At 46.8% G+C, this 19,845-nt stretch overlaps 1 protein-coding gene across 2 annotated transcripts in view; it reads right to left on the bottom strand.

The window, feature by feature from the left end:
- TRAPPC9 (trafficking protein particle complex subunit 9) overlaps positions 1-19,845 on the bottom strand; it is a 491,769-nt gene that overhangs the window by 439,835 nt on the left and 32,089 nt on the right. For both annotated transcript variants that reach the window (XM_082720692.1, XM_082720693.1), the window contains 2 exons: positions 10,179-10,300; positions 2,884-3,009 (listed from right to left, as the gene is read on the bottom strand). In XM_082720692.1, the coding sequence (XP_082576818.1) occupies positions 2,884-3,009; positions 10,179-10,300 (248 nt within the window). The remainder of the gene's footprint in view (positions 1-2,883; positions 3,010-10,178; positions 10,301-19,845) is intronic.

Genomic DNA, 19,845 nt, shown 5'->3' with positions numbered 1-19,845 from the left:
CCCTCTGCCGGCTGCTCCCCCGCTTGTGCGCTTGCTCCGTCTCTCTCTCTCTGTCACATAAATAAATAAAACCTTACAAAAAGAAACTCTTAAGTACAGAGAACAAACTGAGGGTTGATGGACGGGGTGGGCTGGACGGGGGATGGGTACTGAGGAGGGCACTTGCTGTGACCTGGTGTTACAGCGAGGAATAAATCACAACACTCTGCTCCAGAAACCAATACTGCATTGTATGTTAACGAACAAAATTCAAATTAAACCTCAAAAACAATTTTTTATAAAAAAAAAAATAAAAATGAGGGGGCACCTGGGTGGCACAGTCGGTTAGCATCTGCCTTTAGCTCAGGTCATGACCGAACCCCGCATCAGGCCCTCCGCTCCGCAGGGAGTCGCTGCTCCTTCTCACTCTCCCTCTGGGCTCACTCTCTCACTATCTCTCTCTTAAATACATAAATGAAAACATTTAAAAAATAATAAAAAATGAAAGACGTGCATCCCGGCCCCCGGGAGTGTTAGGGCCTCGGGTCCTCCCAGGCCCTCCCCTGCCCCAAGCACACGGCCTGCCGTCCCATGGCTTCGGGCCTTCTCAGTGCCCTGCCCCCCACCTGACAGTGACCCGGGCAGAGCTGCCACAGGGCAGACACCACGACAGTCCTGGACAAGCGCAGCTCATCTGAACCAATCCTCCCCGCGGCCGGGCGGCTCGCTATTCTACCAGTTCTCACACCGAGACATGGCGAAAGGGACGCAGTGACTGTGCTGCAGGTCCCGCAGCCCCTAAGGGGCAGGGCAGGCCGTGGGCGCAAGCCGGGCTGACCACCCTGACCACCCTCCAGGCCGCAGGTCCCGCCGCGTGAACGCCCACGAGGACCCCCCCCCACCTGTCAAGCCCCCGGTCTCCGCACTCACGAGGTCTGGCCCCAGCCTGCCTACGAAGTGGCTTCCCCTCAGGAACAAACCACTCAGGGCCCCGAGTGACCGCCAGGCCACACTCTGAGTTTGCTCAGGGCTGTTTCCCTCACACTGAGTGGCCCAAACGCTGCCTGATTTTCCTCTTTGTGGTCTACTTGCCTGTTCTGGGTTCACCGGCTCTCCTTGGTTTTTGTCTCTCCCTTCAGTGTCCTACCCACGCAGCAGCACCCCTTCCTGTCTGCGCTGGGGACTCCCTGTGACAAGGGGCCTGATGGGCAGTGAGGTGCTTCCCAGGAAGGGAAGGAGGCAGAGAGCAGCCACATCACCTGCCCAAGGGAGTGACGCCACAGCCCTGGGCCGAAGCATTACGGTAAAATATCGACTGAAGCATAGATACCGTTATAACACGTGTGAGGAGGCCACACACCAACCCAAAGACATTCATTAGCTCCAATTTTGTTTCTCTTTATTTTATTCCTATTTTGAAAACTAAGAATCTCTAGTCAATATGGCAAAATATTCATGTGTCAAATCTGGATGGAGAGGCCCGAGTGTCTCATTCAGGTTTTGTATGTGTCCACAATACGAAATGACGCTCATCTCTCTCCTTTCTCCCAACCCCCACCCTCCCTCTCGCCTGAGCCTCAAGCCCAATATCCAACAGGCTTTTCACTATGCCCACAACTGACCCAACACCTTTCCCCACAAACATCCTCTGCAGCTTTCCCTCTTAGAGCACAGCACCAGCAAAATCAAGCCAGAGCCTGGGCGGTGGTCCCGCCGACCCTCCCCACAGTCCCCCATGGTGCCCTATGTACGACCCACACGCGTGCACGGTCGCTCCCTCTCCCTGCTCAGCAATCCCCAGGTGGGAGCATCCGAACTGCCCCCCTGACCTCCGTACTCAAGACAGATGGGATCAGATCGTCCCGTGCCCGGAAGTCCTTTCCTCTAAACTACCACGCTTAGTGTACGCGGCAAACCCTTGCCCTGGCCAACAAGACCTCCAGCCCGGACTCGGCCCCTCTCTCAAGCTCCCCTCCAGCTTGTCTCCACAGGCTCTGGGTCCTCCCAGGGAACGCACTCGCTCTGATTTCAGACTCACTCCTGCTGAGCCAGCTTCCTGGAATGCTCGGCTCCCGCGGTTCCCAGCGCTCCTCGCCGGGGATCTCCTCCCCAACCTTCCCGTCCCAGCTTGAACCTCCCTGCCTCAGACAGCCCCGGACCCCACGCGCTCCCCCACCACCAAACTGGCTTCAGTCCATTTGCCACGTGCTCCCTCTCCCCTTTTCCTCACGCACTCCCGCACCGAAGGTCTATCTTGGCTACGAGACCGTCAGCTCGCGGAAAGCAGCTGCACCCCTCCTTCCCAGCCCCAGAGCAGCCTGTGCCCAGCAAACAGCTGTGTTGTTACAATCACCTGTCCCGCTCCCCGCCACGGGTCCGTAAGCAAGCTGCTGGACGTTGGAGACCTGGTTCCCCAACCATAAAAATCCAAGTGACGTTAGCCAACGTCTCAAATCTTTCTCGACCAGCAGCTTCGTGATTTAGCATTAGCAACGAGCTCTAACGATTCCCCTGTAGCAAAATCCTATCCGGACGCAGACTCAGAAGCATCTATTGACTGTCCTCTGTGTGACATCAGCGACCCACACAGGGTGACAGATGACAGTCACATACATCCCAAACGACAAGACTGAGGCCAGTGGCCCAGAGCTGCTTCAAGGTCACAAAGCTGGCAAGTGGTTTCTCCGATCAAGAAAAAATTTTAAGGGGAAAAAATGTGGGATTCTGAAAGGAAAGGCTCATCATGTGAGGAAGGAGACGAAGAGCTGTGTTAGCAGGACAGCGGGTTCTGGCTGCAGAGCTGCCACCGGCCGCACCGAACCCCGGCGCCACCGTCGGGTGGGCTCAAGACGACAGGCTCCAGAGAGCCGTGCCAAGGCTTCCGCGAGCAGGACGCACACCCACCTGCCGGAGGTTAATGTAGACGGCGTTCTGCAGGAACTCGGAGGCTTCCATGCTCCGCTTCTGAATGGCGAGGACGCGCACAGCCTTGACACACGCCTCTAACTCGACCACTCCGGCGCTCTTGTACTGTAGGACACAAAGGAGGAGACTCGTCAAACAGAAGAGACAATCAAGATTCTCTGTTGTGTCCCGAAAGCCATCCTACAGGGGCCCCGGGACCCTGCAGGGCACTTCCCCAAGCTCGGGGACCAACAGCAACAGCAACCCCCCACCGTGGGGAGAGGGGGATGGCGGTTCTGTCGGAGAAAGTCCATCTGTTAGGGGGTCAGAGGAGGTTGGCGGACTGAACCTGCAAATACACAACAGCGGGTATTTTTATCTAATTTCACGATACCGTTGGTGGATACTTGTCTCCATTTCCACTCACATCTCCTGTGCTCTGAAACACCTTGAGACCCTCTCACACCTGCTGAAGTTGTGAATGTATCTGACTTTGTATCTGCACCCCTGTGTGCCTGCACTTAGTGCTCCACGCCTCTGTGATCTTCTCTCCGAGTTACTTGGCCCTGCTTCTCAGCTCCGAGAGACAGAGGACACAGAAAAGGGACCCAGCCCTTGCTACTTGACGGTGACCCTGGCTAAGTGCTCTCAGGCCTCACCTCTAGGGCTCCCGGCTCTGCCCAAGATTGCTCCCACCCGGGAGGGCTGCGGGAGGGCTGCATGCGTGTGGCTGGGACCCTGGATCAAGGTCTGGAGTGCCCCCTGTTCCCCCTCCAGCACCCACCCCCCGCCTGACGCTACACTGCAAAACTGTACGCTGGCTGCGCTTCTGCCGGTTTGCTTTTCCAAACCTGTTTTGTCTTTTCTCCTAAGCACCCTGAGCTGGTGTGACCTTCCATTGAGGAATCTGGAAAACTTGCAGTTGAAGAAAAGGTTTACACAGGGGAGTCCCGTAGACGAGCGCCCGCAGGTGAGGACGTCCCCCACCAATATTGTCGGTGGGCATCGCACACTGGGAGTCACCCCATCCCACCAACCGCTGTGGCCGAGCACCCCGGAGGCCTGGCAGCCCCACCTGCCCATTTACCAATTATGAAGAAGCAAAGGTAGAATCGCTCGTGCTTCTTACTCAAGTAATTTCTATAAAGTAGACAAAGAAATCACTGTGCTAGGAAGGGCAGGCCTCATGCTCCCCTCTTTTCAAATATGTGAAATGTCCATAATTTGTGATATATTACAATTACCAGACACAGTCATAAAAAGAAACTATACTTCCCCAACTACCAACTCTAAAGCCAAAAATCTACCGTTTTTTTTGTTTATTTTTACGATTTTATCTGTTTACGTGACAGAGAGAGCAGGAGAGAGAACAGAAAGAGGGAACACAAGCAGGTGGATTAGGAGAGGGAAAGCAGACCCGATGCCAGGGAGCCCGAGACGGGGCTCGACCCCAAGACCCTGGGGTCATGACCTGAGCGGAAGGCAGACACTTAACAACTGAGCCACCCCGGAGCCCCAGAAATCTACCATGTTTTATAGACCATTTAACAACAACAACAAACATAAGGACTTTATTTCACTAAAATTAAATAACTTCTTTTCCTTCAAAACCCTTAAAACTTCCATTTAGGTGAAAATAAAAGTCAACTCCATGTTTTCACATATTTTATGCGACACTCATATATTTTTTTAATTATACTACACAGAGATTTAAACTGCAATCATAAAAAGTTGTTCATCCATTAGTAGAAAGGTACCCACAACCAGTGGGGATTAGAAAAAGAAAGGAAAATCCCTAATGACCTACATACCTAGTCTCCATCATTTTCCTGGGACATAAGCTCTAGGACGCAGGAACAAGCCCCATTTCACTATTGGGTCCTTAGTAACTACCTACTAGCAAAGGTCCCTGCATAGAACTATACAAGCACTTGGAACACTAAAAAAATAAAATTAAAAAAAAAAAAAAAAGAACTATACAAGCAATACTTTAAGGATAAATGAGGGAATTAGCTCATTCAATTCTAAAACAAAAATCCTAAAACAAATTCTACCATTATTTTAGGGCCCAAAATGAGACCTAAAAAAAGTAAAGTTTCTTGCCCAAGATTACAAAGCTAGTAACTGGTGAAGGCAGGATTTGAACTCAGGTATGACGCCAAAACTAAGGCGGAAATATCACTCCATTAGGAACAAAGTGACCGTCCTAGAGAGACCACGTGAACGCAGCTAAAGGCAGGTGAGCACTGAGAACTCGGTGCAGACACTAACTAACTCCCGCCGGGAGGGTCCTCTGCCTCCCAGCCCAGCTCTCTTTCCATCTGTGCGCACGAGGAGACACAAGACCTAGCTTCTGGTTCCAATAATGCCACTGTGTGACTCTGACAGTCACTTAACCTCCCTGGGCTTTAATATCTCTGCTATGGAAAGTTGGGCGGCCATATGTTCTCCAAGGTTCCTTCCAACACCGGTATCTCAGCAGAAGGTCTATGTCTCTAGACGTCTGTTCCAATATGAAAGAATTTCCTTGGCCACAAATCAGAAATCTAATAAAAAAGTATTCTTGAAGCCACCAAGAGTCTGCTGAAGAGATTTTGCAATCCCTCGCAGGGAATGAAAACCAAAGGTGGTGCTTCTCCCCAGTAAGTGGGAGGGAGCCTGATGAGTGCGTGTGTGTGTGTGTGTGTGTGTGTGCGCGTGCATGCGTGGGTGTGTTACGAATCAAATACATTCAGATCCGGGAAGTGCACAAACACCCCTGGACCACTGTCACTTCATGGTGGTGGAGGACGTAGAAGCGGAAAAACAGGAGCAAAGAGGTATGACGCAAACGTGGAAAGCACAGCCCGAGAGACCGGCAGGACGCACGTCTGCCCCGTACGGGAGGAGAGGAACTGGTTTCTTCCAGACGTCCTGCTGGACACGTACTCAACCAGGGCAGGAGACAGTGACCAGGTAGAATGAGCCCTCCTCTGCAGTAGGCATTGACACACACAGATAATTTACCCTGATCAAAAATTCCACACGGCAGGCCTTCATGTCCCCATTCGAGAGAAAAAAACCTGCGCTGATCCCCCGCAGCTGGACTGAACTCTGACGGCCTGAGACATAGGAGGGGAGACTCAAGCCCGGCTCTGCCCGACTCCAGAGTCTGCTCTTCCCACTCTTGGAACTGGAAACATCATGTCCCACGGCCACTGACTCCCCTGCCGCACCCCTGCAGACAAGTCTCGCATCCTTCCTGACACGGAGCTGCAGGTAGCCACTAACTTTAAGTGAGCCCTGGCTGGCGAGCCGGGGTCCACCTGCCGCGCCCACCAGGCTTCGCCCCAGAGGCAGGAGAGCCTGGTCCCTGTGCACATCCGGAGCCTCCTCCCCTGACCTTACTCGGGTTCCTTCTGCCTCCCTAGCCCAAAGACAGTCACTAAACTGCTAGAATTAGTTCACAAGCACACGACCTCTCCATCTGTCCGCCCACTGACAGAACTTCACTATGATCACTTTGATAATGTTGGAAACAATTGCAAAGAGAAAAGAAAGGATTCTGGAAAAAGTGCTTATTACTTATAATTTTTAACTAGCCAGTTACAAAATGAATATTAACACATCAATCTTGTTGCTCGCTTCGGCAGCACATATAATAAAACATCAGTCTGGGGCACCTGGGTGGCTTAGTCACTAAGTGTCTGCCTTCGGCTCAAGTCATGACTCCAGGGTCCTGGGGTCAAGCCCCACATCGGGCTCCCTGCTCAGTGGGAAGCCTGCTTCTCCCTCTCCCACTTTCCCTGCTTCTGTTCCCTCTCTCGCTGTGTCTCTCTCTGTCAAATAAATAAATAAAATCTTTTTTTTTAAGATTTTATTTATTTATTTGAAATACAGAGATCACAAGTAGACAGAGAGGCAGGCAGAGAGAGAGGAGGAAGCAGGCTCCTTGTGGAGCAGAGAGCCCGATGCGGGGCTTGATCCCAGGACCCTGAGATCATGACCCAAGCTAAAGGCAGAGGCTTTAACCCACTGAGCTACCCTAAATAAAATCTTTAAAAAGAAGAAAATCAATCTGCCTTCCTACAATATCAGCTCATAGCAGTTCAAAAATATAATGGCAAAAAATCTCATCCACAAAATTAACAAAAACACATACAATAACTAGGAATAAACTTAAAAACAATGCTCACGTTCTCAATGAAGACAACTGCAACTGTACTGTGGAACTTAAAATAAGACGTGTAAATGCGGAGATGTTAACACAGTCTACAGAGAAAAGCAGTTTTGTGAAGATATAAGTTCTCCTAAAAATAATTCAAAATTTATTGCAAACCCCATGAAAATTCCAATGTGGTTTTCTTTTTCCTTCTTTCTTTCTTTTTTTTGTAACTTGAACAAAATATTTCATAATTCTTTATGAATAATAAAGTCAAAACACTAGCCAAGAAAATCTGGAATCAGAGGAAGGAATTTTAAAGAAAAGAAGACACATTATCATATATTAAATAAATTACAGGAAATAAAATATCATGATACTAGACTAAGAAAAGAAATTTGTAGAAAGGAATGAAAAAAAGTCAGATTTAGACTCTAATATATGGGTAAGCAGGATTTCAAATCAAAGAGAAAAGTTATGAATTCAGTAAGTCATGGTAGAATAATCAGATAGTACCTGGAAAAAAATAAGTGATATTGCTGTGTCATTATGTACACAAAATAAGTTACAGGTAATGAGGTAAATAACTTAAAATGCTAACAAGAGGGACGCCTGGGTGACTCAGTCGATGAAGCACCCACTCTTGCTTTCAGCTCAAGTCATGATCTCAGGGTCAAGGTAAGAAGCCCAGCATCAGACTCCACGCTCAGCACAGAGTCTGCCTGGGATTCTCTCCCTCCCGCTGGGTCCCTGACCCTGCTTAAGGGTGCCTGGGCGCATGGCCCCTCTGTCTCTCTCTCTCTCTCTCTCTCTCTCTCATTAATTCTTTTTTAAAATATTAATAAAAAAATAATTGCAGGGGCACCTGGGTGGGTCGGTCGTTAAGTGTCTGGCTTCAGCTCAGGTCATGAATCCAGGGTCCTGGGATCCAGTCCCACATCACAGTCCTTGCTCAGTGGGGAGTCTGCTTCTCCCTATCCCCCTGTGTTCTCCCTCTCTCTATCAAATAAAATCTTTTCTTAAATAAATAAATAAATAAATAAATAAAATGCTAACAACAGCTAATACGATACTTTCCAGTACTTCACTCTGCCTATCCTCACTATATCCCTTTGAGAGAGGTACTATATCATCATCCCTATTTTAGACATTTAAAAAAAATTAAGGAAAGGAATTTTATTCTATTGTCAAGGCATTTCTAAGCATAATACTAAAGGTGAAACCCATAAGGAAAAGACTTAACATATTAAAAACATGTTTTGACCACAAACAAAAAGAAAACCTCATGAACAAAATAAAGGCAAACAACATTAGGAAACAGATTTGTAACAGACATTGATGAAAGGTAAGAAGCTAATATCCATAACATACAAAGAGCTATAACAAATCAACAAGAAAAACAGCCCACCTTAAATGTATGTAGAGGACACATATGGGTAATTCATATAAGAAATGTAAATGGTAACAAGGAAAAAATGCTCAGTATCTCACTGATAATTAAATGTAAACAATGAAAAGTTACTTTTGCCCATCATAGTAGCAAACACCCTAAACGGTGGCAAATATCCTAATAGCTAGTGTTTGTGAGAGAGCAGATTGTTAACCTACTTGAAGGACAATATGGCAATGTATAAGTCCCCAAAATACCATGCATTATCTGACTCAAGTCCACTTCTAGGGACTATGCCCTTAAAAAAAACTGTTTTCCTTCCCACAATGGCAAACAGTGCTCTGTTCCTGCATATTAGGTCATTTCAGTTTTCCTAATACTCAGGAACGGAGACCTGGTTAAATAAATAATTCTACTCCTTCTCATTCCCTGTTGGAGAAAGAATTATGATCAATGTAAAACATCACGTCCAGTGATTCCCAGAAATCTTAACTAAAGTAATGATCATACAGGCACACAAGAATAGGGGCACCTGGGGGACTCAGTCCGTTGAGCGTCCTGTCTGGGTTTCAGCTCAGGTCATGCTCTCAGGGTCATGAGACGGAGCCTCGTGTCGGTCTCCACGTTCAGTACAGAGTCGACCTGAGGATTCCCTCTCCCCCTTTGCGCCTCTCCCCACAGTCTCTCTCTCTCTTTCTCTGCCTCCCCCTCTGCTCCTGCGCCTTTGTGCTCACTCTCTTTATTTGACAGAGCTCAAATAAAGAAAATCTTAAAAAACAAAAAACAAAAAAGCACACAAGCACACATGTCCAAAGACGCTCACTGAAGCCAGTTTTCCCAGAAGTGGGATGCGAGAAAGCCCGCGCAGCCCCCAGGATGGGGAGGAAGCAAAGCTGCGGGCTCTGCGGGAGCAGGCAGGCCGCGCGACTCGAGGTGCTGCCCGCTCCCCGCGCGGGACTCCCAGCAGTCTTGCATGCGCACGAGTAGAGGGCCTCCTCCACCAGGGAGGGGACCGTCCACCCTATCTGCAGAGGGCAGCGGCCTGCAGCGTGAGGACATCGCGGTGTACCTCTCAGGGAATGGGGGAGTGGCGGCAGGACACACGTGGGACAGACTCGTCAACCTAAAGAAGAGCCACCCACCTGCACACATGCGTCACGGGCCTGCCGCCCGCGAGACATCCACACTGGACCCCGCACACTCGCCAGTCCGAGAGGTGAGGGCCGGGGAGGGGGCCGCTCCCACCGGCTGCCACCGCCTCACCCCTGCGCAGCTGCAGCTCTTGTCTTCCGGATGGCGGAAAGTGTAAGTGAAAATTTAATTTTTTTTTAAATCCGGTAACAGGAATGGTGCATCCAGAAGACGGCACACTGGGCACATCGTTAGAAAGCAGGCCACGCAAGACTGAACTACAGAGGAACACATGCTGCGCCAAATCAGAGACGCGAGTCTCCGCACGGTGAGCACAGAACGTGTGCCAAGAAGACCAGAAAACAGATGCTAAAGGGTTAAAGCGACTATCTCTGAGCAGCGGCGCTATGATAGCTTTCTTCCCCTTTCCCCAAATACTGAATGACATACACATTATCTTGAATCGGAATAAAACACGTTTTCAAGCATACAGTATCCTGTGTTAGGGAATAATACACGAATACTTACGGAACCAAACAACTGGGAGACACTGTGGTGCTTCACAGTGTAAACCAGGAACTCCCGGTTCAAACGACACAATTAGGAAAGGGGTTTACGAAGCAGTGACATCACCTTGCTGTAATAGGAAATGGCCTCCTTATACTTGTCAATTATGTCCTCGGGACTAAGACAGTTCTTAGCACGTCCGATTTCGGAACTGGTATCGGGATTTATGCCGTTGGTTGTGAGGGCACCTGCAAACCAAAAGGAAGAAAAGAAAGAATCTTTTGCTATTCTGTCTTCTTTGTTCTTTTGAAAGCGGGGCACAAACAGGATAAAGCTTAAATATTCCCCCTCTGCAGTTTAAGTAACGAAGCCATTTTTAAAATCTTCCTAGCTTCTATGGCCCCTGTAAGTCTTACCATCAGAGCCTGTGTTAAATGATAATTAGCTCAGAGCGCATTCTCCTTCCTGAAACTGTCTAGCAGAGGCCGTGGGACGCGCTGTAGGAAAGTCACCCGTCCACCGTGTCACCGTCCTGGAATGTATCAGCTCGTGGCTCGACGCTGAGCGCTCGCAGGAGGCCCCGCGCACGCCCTCCAACAAAGATAAACTACCTGAAAGCGCTTCCCGGATCAGCCAGGACTGAAGGAGTCCAACCGACCAAGGCCGGGGTCCTGTCTGTGGTTCCCATGTTCCAGCTCCGGCCAACCTCTGTCACTAGGCAGAAGGGCCGAATTCCTCAGCTGTCAGACTCATGGGAGGGGAGAGTTCTGGAGAAATCTCCATTTACAGAACATACCAGCTGCACATGGAACTCGGACAGGGAAAAAGGAAAACGTGATTTTTATTTCACGGAACACAAAAACACTCTGCCTCGCCCCAGCAACAGAAAAAGCCAGGGTCCCGCTAAGCCACTTCTTTCTGTCTCTGCCAAACCCCGTCTTCCTGGTGCCTGCCAGGGCTCAGGCATGAGGCTGCGGCCGAGCCTTCCAATCCCCGGGGCACAGGCGGGCATCTCACCGCCCGGGACACACATGCCAGTCGTGCCCCACCCTCGCTTCTGATCCGGCTCCGTTATTCTGTAAGCTGCCTGAAACGCTTTTGGGAACAAGACAGAAGAATGAATGGACACACAGACAGACAGGTGGCAGATGCGCAGACAGACAGAGGGACTCCACGCAAAGGGGAACAGAGACAGTCTCCCACACAAAACCCTCCTCCAGCCGGGGAGGACAAAATCACCACAGGGAGCCACGAGGAGGCATGGGGCTTGGGATCTGGTTTCCTTCGGATTTCGTGAAAATCACAGCAAGGCACGAGAGGACAGAACTACAAATGATAAGAGAAAAGGGCATGCTTGAAAAAACCTAAAGTGTATACCTTTTTAAAGAACAGGTTCAAATCATCAAGGCCCAATGACACAATCCTTACAGAGAGCTGAGAATTCCATGTCCAGGCCACAAGGCCTCCCTTCAGAGCAGGGAGAGCTGACACGGAGCGTACAACACCAGCAGAGCCAAAGAAACATGGTTTTGCACGCAGGAGGACTCAGCACGTGTGCTAGGGAGCCCCCAACCATGCTCTGAGGGAGCTCCCAGGGTACCCCAGTCCTGCGGTGAGGAAAGAAGTCCTGGGGAGGCAGGGGTCCTTGCTGGTCTTCAGAATTCCAGAGCGAGTGACTCCAGGGCAGGACTCAAACTCAGGCCTATGTTTTATACCAACGCACCGCTATGCCTCGTGTGCTGCTCGTGTGTCCAATACATCCATTTCCGGCTGAAAGAACACTGAGCGAGTGTACAGGCAGTCGTGCTTTCTCTAATAGGCTCTAATAATTTATCTTTGTATCACTGACTCCTACTCTTTTCCCTTGAAGAAAGGAGGGAAACTAACGGGGCCCCGAGGGAGGTGGGTCCTTCATTCTCTACGGTGCCTCCTGTCCTCTAAACAGGTTCTGACCGAGGGGTCCGCACCCAGGGAGAGAGAGGAAACGCCCGCTCCACTTTGAAAGAAATGGCGCCAGCGATGTCGAGGGTTTAAGGATGAAGCACCAGCACTGATGCTGGGGGATAAGCCGGCACCACACAATGTGCCGCCTACGAGCAACAGCAGAGCTCAGGAGAGAGCTTAGTGGGTCACAGTGGTTTCATTTCATTCAGGACAAGAATAACAAGCTCTAAAACACGAGTATGCAATAGATTCCATCTTTCTTGACATCCACAAAGAGCTGACAGCCTGCGTGGAATGCTAGTGTGAACCAGCGAAACCAGGAGTCATCAGGACCACAGCCTTGAGTCTACAAGCAGGAAAAATCAATGAAACAGGCAGGTTGACGGCCAGGCAGGTGGCAAGGAAAAGAGTGGACGTGGTAAGGAAGAGGCAGGGGAAAGTTCGGAAAACAGCATCATCACGACGGATGTCAGGTGTCCATCCAACCATCGTTCGTGCACTCAAGAGACAGGCAGAGACTGACAGAGTCCTTTTACAGGCAAGATGGCATACAAGGCACAAAACTGGAAAGGCAACACACACAGAGATAAAACAAAGCGGAAATCAGAGGGCATAAAGCAGAGACAGACGAGGCAGGAGAGAGACAAAACCGTGAGAGAGAAGAGCAGCACAGGCACCGCGGGTGCGGCGGTGAGCCCGGCACGGCCCCGGCTCGCTCACATCCTGTCCTATTGAAAAACCAAGCCCCTGCCACAGGGCACTCCTGGCACCGTCTACAGAGGGCCAGCAAGGAGACAGGGCTGCCGACAGGTCGGGAGTGAGACTGGGCACCTCCAACTCTGCGGCACAGGTGGGATTTCTAATGACCCGTACAGGGACGCCTGGCGGGCCATTTGGAGAAAGATCAAAACAGACCCGTTCCTCACACCGAACACAAGAATCAACTCCAAATGATCGAGGATCTACACGTAAAACCGAAAACCATTAGAGAAGCTCCGGTAGCTCAGGTGAGCTCAGGTGAGCTCCTCTAAAACTGGATACATGGAAAGGCTCTCTACGATGCAAATCCAAATGCGGTTTCAAAAACTGATAAATTCAGTTATGTAAAAATATCACAAAGCCAAAATATAAATGAAGATCTGAAAGTATTTACGACATATTTCACAAAGGCTATAACTCTAATATAGAGAGTCATAAAAACTGAGAAAAAGCTAAAATCCAATAGGAAAAAAAACGGAAAGATATAAGCAGATAATTCACAAAAGAAAAATATAAAGATGGCCCTCGCCAATTAAAAAGCTGTTGAATGTCACCTACAGCCTATCTAGTTGGTTAAATGTTATACGAGCAAGGAGCCGTTAACAAACCTGGAGAGAAAAGGCATCCTTGTGCGTGGCTACTGTGAATGCAAAGTGCTATGACCTCTATGGACAGAAATGTGGTAAAATCTAATAAAAGTGTGTCTACATGTTTTTTTCACCTTTCAACCCAGGAACACCATTTCTAGGAATTTATGCTGAAGACCCAATGCCAATAACACAGAAACACACGTGTATGGGGTTATTCCCTGGAGCAGCATAATTCAAACAACTGGAAACCACATGCCCGCGAGGAGACCAGTAAACAGAACACGGCACGTCCACGCACACCTGTGAGAATGGTTGGGGCACGTCCCCATGACCCGCCCAGGATCAATTTCCAGGATATGCTGGAAAACATGACAGCAAAAAAAGCCAAATATAAAAGAACATGTATAATATGCTATCTTTTGCCCAAGAACTAGAAATAAGAACATATGTCTGGTTCTCTTCAACAACAAACAAGCAAACAAACATCCCCAGCAGAGTGAAAAACCAGGAATGGATGGGATTAGTCATGTGCAAAGGTAGAGGGGCAGGAGGGACGAGGGGTGACAGAGGCAGTGACCCTTCTATGGGTATAACTTTTTGTACCATTTTGACTTTTGGAACCATTTTAATGTTCTATATAGTACAAAAAAAAAAAAAAAGAAATCTATCTTCTCTGGGTATAACTTTAGGTACAATTTTGACTTTGGGAACCACTTTCATCTTCTATATAGTAAAAAAAAAAAAAATCAAGATGGGGGAACCCTATAATGACATGCAAACAGAAACAAATGAGCCCACATTTAAGATAAATAACATAATTACCTTGACAGGGAGGATTAAAGGACAAACCCAACCAGCCTCTGATCATGTACCTTGTATACTGAGCCCCGGGATAAAGACAGAAAGAGCATAAACAACTCTTACATTCTACTTAAATGTTTGTTTTATGGTGACATTACTCAGAAATGCTGAAACTACTTTCTGTATACTGTAGGACTGAGAAAATGAGTAAATATATTGATAACTTCGGGAGGCAGATTTCTCACTGTTAGAGAGGGAAGATACAAATATAACACAGGGAAAGAGTGGAAAGACTCCTCAGGTTTGGGACTGGAATTAGAGTTAGCGGAGTATGAACTCTAGATAACACTATCAGCTTCTCAAAGGGCCATAAGTAATAGCACATGTAGTGCCAGATCTTGGTTTCTAAATACCATTTGCCAACAAAGGGAACTAGAACACTGGAGAGGGATGTCTGATGTCAAAGTTGGGTCACGTATCTCCACTCTACTCCAGACAGTGAGGAAATGCGTGCACAAAGGACACAAGCACCAGCTAGAAGGGCTCCCCCCGGCCAAATCTAGCCAACGGCAGCGGGGCACAAAGAATGACAGCAGCGGATTAGAACCCACTGAATAAAGTAAAGATCCGGAAGCCCACACACAGTAGAGCCAGACGGATGGCCAGCCGAATGGATGGTTGGGCAGATGGCAGGGAGGGAGGAACTGAGAAAAGAATGGGAAAGCTCTTCCTCGTACAAGAAGCCTAACCAGTAGATGGGTAAGTAATGATGGAGCTAGACCATCAACTTTTGGCAACCAACAACTGAGTCGGGTAAAAATCTTCAGTGAATGCCAAATCTAGTAAGTGAAAGTTTGATGAGAAACAGGATATTTACATGGTCTCAAAGTATTTTCCCACAAATTACTTATTAACTACAAAAAGGAATACAGTTAACTTAACACTGGAGAAACCTGGCCAACAATCAAAGTGATCGCCAATAACGGGACAAACTGGCCTCATGTGCTTCCTGATATAATGCAATAAAGACATAACATCAGGGACGCCTGGGTGGCTCAGTGGGTTAAAGCCTCTGCCTTCAGCTCAGGTCATGATCCCAGGGTCCTGGGATCGAGCCCAGCATCGGGCTCTCTGCTCAGCGGGGAACCTGCTTCCTCCTTCTCTCTCTGCCTGCCTCTCAGCCTACTTGTAATCTCTGCCTGTCAAATAAATAAAAAATAAAAGACATAACATTGTCCACCCTAGCAAAATGCATCATGTCATCATCAGGAAGCAACCTCAGGCAAACCCAAACTGAGGAACTTTTTATAAAAGAAATGGTTGGTATTCTTCAAAAACACCAGTATCAAAAAGACACAGAAAATCGGAGGAACTGTACCAGATCAAATATTATCAAATGATGGGGAAACCAAATGCAATGTGTGATCCTAAGCTGGATCCTGGCTCTAAAACTAGAGTCGCTAAACTGGGGCAGTTAGTAGAACTGGGTAGACGAAGGTGTTCTATCAGTCCTAAATGTCCTCATTTTCACCACCACACCGTGCTTTGTACATCAGTGATCTTATCCTTGGGAAATACACACTATGGGAGTCCAGGCAGGGACATCGGGTCTGCAATTTACTCTCGAACGGCCCTAAAGGCTGAAGGTAAACATGCAGACTTCAAAAAATAAAGCAAATGATAATCACGGGAAATCTGGAGGAAGAGTACACCAGAGCTCTTCGAACCATTCTTGAAACTTGAATTTTTTTTGGACATTTTGAGTTATTTCAAAGTCAATTTTTTTTTTTAAATTTAAAAAAAATTTTTTTTTTTTTAATTAGAATCCTGGTAAACCCAATCACAGAACAAGTCTATTGAAAACAGAATCTGGGGGCACCTGGCTAACTCAGTGAGTAGAGCATGAAACCCTGGATCTCAGGGCTGTGAGTTCGAGCCCCACATTGCACACAGAGATTACTTGGAAATACATACATACATACATGCATACATAAATCCTAAAACCATCTAAATTAAAAAAAAAAAAGTAGGTATTTTTACAAATATAAAAGCACAGAAACATACACATTTGGGAATAGAAATGAAATTGGAAAAGACAAATTACTGACCAAGATCATAAGCCACAAGCAGAAGGGTCATTCTTCCACTCATAACACTCACTGTGTTCCTCCAACAAGCCAGACACGGGGCTGGGCCCTGAGAATGGGGTATCACAGTGGTACACAGTGCACTGAAAAAGTCACCACACGGGCTCTATGATAAAAGTGACATCAGGGGCGCCTGGGTGGCTCAGTGGGTTAAGCCTCTGCCTTTGGCTCAGGTCATGGTCTCAGGGTCCTGGGATCAAGCCCTGCATCGGGCTCTCTGCTCGGCAGGGAGCATGCTTCCCCCAACTCTCACTCTCTGCCTGCTTCTCTGCCTACTTGTGACCTCTGTCAAATAAATAAATAAAATCCTAAAAAAAAAAAAAAAGTGACACCATGACAATGACCACACCCTGCACAATGAACCAAATCTTGCACAGGGTCTGATTTCTTTTCCCTGAAAAAATTAAAACCCAGGAATAAGACGGGAGATATGTTTTCAGAAGAATGAGAGAGAAATTGACTCAGGAGGAAATACTGAAGGAGTTGTGGTTGTTAAGCAAGCTAGAGGAAGCACGGTAAAAATCCTACAGCAGAGCTAAAATAGGAAGAGGAAACTTCAACAAGGAGAGCTAAAAGACATCTAGAGGACTCCCCCAATGAGAGTGGAGTACACGTGCTTCTCAAGCATACATGGAACATTCTCCAGGAGAGACAACACACCTGATCACAATACATATCTTAGGAAATTTAAACAAAAGAAAGTCACACAAAGTATGATCTCTAACTGCCACAGAATTATGATAGAACCAACACATGGAAATGTGTTGGTTCTATCATAAATAACATAAATGTGGGGAATTTATAAATATTTGCAAATTAAATAGCACACATCTAAACAGTCAATGTGTCAGAGAGGAAATCACAAGGAAGATAAGAAAATAATTTGAGCTGGGCGCCTGGGTGGCTCAGTGGGTTAAGCTGCTGCCTTCTGCTCAGGTCATGATCTCAGGGTCCTGGGATCGAGTCCCGCATCAGGCTCTCTGCTCAGCGGGGAGTCTGCTTCCTCCTCTCTCTCTGCCTGCCTCTCTGCCTACTTGTGATCTCTCTCTGTCAAATAAATAAATAAAATCTTAAAAAAAAAAAAAAAAGAAAAGAAAAGAATTTGAGCTGAATGAAAGCAAAAGCACAATATACTAAAAATGAGATGCAGCAAAAGCAGTGCTTAGAGGGAAATTCATAGCTAAAATGCCTACTTTATTTTTTTTTTTTAAGATTTTATTTATTCATTTAACAGGCAGAGGTCACAAGTAGGTGGAGAGGCAGGCAGAGAGAGGCGGGCGGGGGGGGGGGGGAGGAAGCAGGCTCCCTGCTGAGCAGAGAGCCCCATGTGGGGCTTGATTCCAGGACCCTGGGACCACGACCTGAGCCGAAGGCAAAGGCTTTAACCCACTGAGCCACACAGGTGCCCCAAATGCCTACTTTAAAAAAAAAAAAAGATCTCAAGTCAACAACCTAAGAAACTAGAAAAATAACAGCAAACTAAAATCAAAGCAAAAGAAAAAAATAATAAAGATTATTATCTTTATTATCAAAAATAAATAAAATAGATAATTTTAAAAACAGAAAAAATCCTACAAAACTAAAAAGCTGGTTCCTTAAAAAAGAAAAATAAAATTGACAAAATGTTAAAAAAAAAAAGGACAGAAGAGTCACATTACTAAAATCAGGGCTGAAAGGGGGTATCTGGCTGGTTCTGTCAGAAAAGCATATGCCTCTTGATCTCGGAGCTGTGAGTTCAAGCCCCATGATGGATGTCGAGATCACTTAAATAAATAAGTAAACAAGTAAATAAATAAACTTTAAAAAATAAAAATTAAAATCAGGACTGAATGAACGGACATAACTACCAACATTAAAAATTAAATTAGGGGTGCCTAGGTGGCTCAGTGGGTTAAAGCCTCTGCCTTCAGCTCAGGTATGATCTCAGGGTCCTGGGATCAAGCCCCTCGTTGGGCTCTCTGCTCAGCAGGGAACCTGCTTCCCCCTTTCTCTCTGCCTGCCTCTCTGCCTACTTGTGATCTGTCTGTCAAATAAATAAATAAAATCTTTTTAAAAATTTAAATTAATTATAAGGGAATACCATGAACCACTGCAGGCCAATAAATTACATAACCTGAAAATTCCTAGGACACAAAATACCAAAACAAACTAAAGAACAAACAGGAAAACTGAATAGACCAGAACAAATAAAGAAATTAAATCCACAGGCAAAGTTTCTTGGCGGAAAGAAAAAAAAAGCTCAGATACAGATGGCTTCACTGGTGAATTCTATCAAATGTTTAAAGAAGTAACTCCAATTCCTCACTAATTCTTCAGAAAAATGTAAAAGGAAGGAACACTGGCCACATCATCTTAGAAGGCCAATACTGCCCTAATACCAAAACCAGAAGATATCAAAACAAAACTATAGACCAATACCTTTTATAAATACAGATGTGTAAATCTTCAAAAAATACTGGCACGCTACATCCAGCAATATGTAAGAGGATTATACAACACGACCAAGTGGCCTTCATCTGAAAATTGGTTTAATACACAGGAATCAATTAATTTAGGGGCACCTGGGTGGCTCAGTCATTAGGCGTCTGCTTTCAGCTCAGGACATGATCCTGGGATTGAGCCCCACTTCAGGCAGGAAGCCTGCGTCTCTCTCTCCCACTGCCCCTGCTTGTGTTCCCTCTCTCGCTGTGTCTCTCTCTGTCAAATAAATAAAATCTTAAAAAAAAAAAAAAGAATCAATGACACTGTCTCTGTAGAATCAATAACACTGTCTCTGTAGAATCAAGGACACAAACTACATGACCGCCGCAAAACATGCCGAAAAAGCATGTGACAAAATAACATCCTCTCATGATAAAAATATTCAACTAGGAATAAAAGGGAATAAACTTAATAAAGAGCATCTATGAAAAATCTACAGCTAATATACTTAATGATAAATGACTCAATGCTTTCCCCCTAAGATCAAAAATAAGGTAAAGGTGTCCTCTCTCAATGTGGGGAAAGGGGAACCCTACCTATTACACTGTTGGTGGGAATGCAAGCTGGTGAAGCCACTTTGGGAAACACTGTGTAGATTCCTTAAGAAATTAAAAACAGAGCTACATTATGACCCTGAAATTGCACTGCTGGGTATTTACTCCAAAGATAGAGATGTAGTGAAAAGAAGGCCCAATGTTCAGAGCAGCAATGGCCACAGTTGCCAAACTGTGGAAAGAGCCAAGATGCCTGTCAACAGAAAAATGGATAAGGAAGATGTGGTCCATATACACTATGCAGTATTATGCCTCCATCAGAAAGGACAAATACCCAACTTTTGTATCAACATGGACAGGACTGGAGGAGATTATGCTGAGTGAAATAAGTCAAGCAGAGAGAGTCAATTATCATAAGGTTTCACTTATTTGTGGAGCATAAGGAATAACACGGAGGACAAGGGGAGATGGAGAGGAGAAGTGAGGTGGGGGAATTAGAGGGGGAGGTGAACCATGCAATACGTGTCCTCCTTAATACCCACCACCAGGCTCACCCACGCCCCATCCCCTGCCCTCC

Source organism: Mustela nivalis (assembly GCF_964662115.1).
Source record: "Mustela nivalis genome assembly, chromosome: 2".
In the NCBI taxonomy this organism is placed as follows: domain Eukaryota; kingdom Metazoa; phylum Chordata; class Mammalia; order Carnivora; family Mustelidae; genus Mustela; species Mustela nivalis.
Note: the sequence above shows the minus strand (reverse complement) of the source record. Positions and strands in the feature narration are given on the sequence as shown.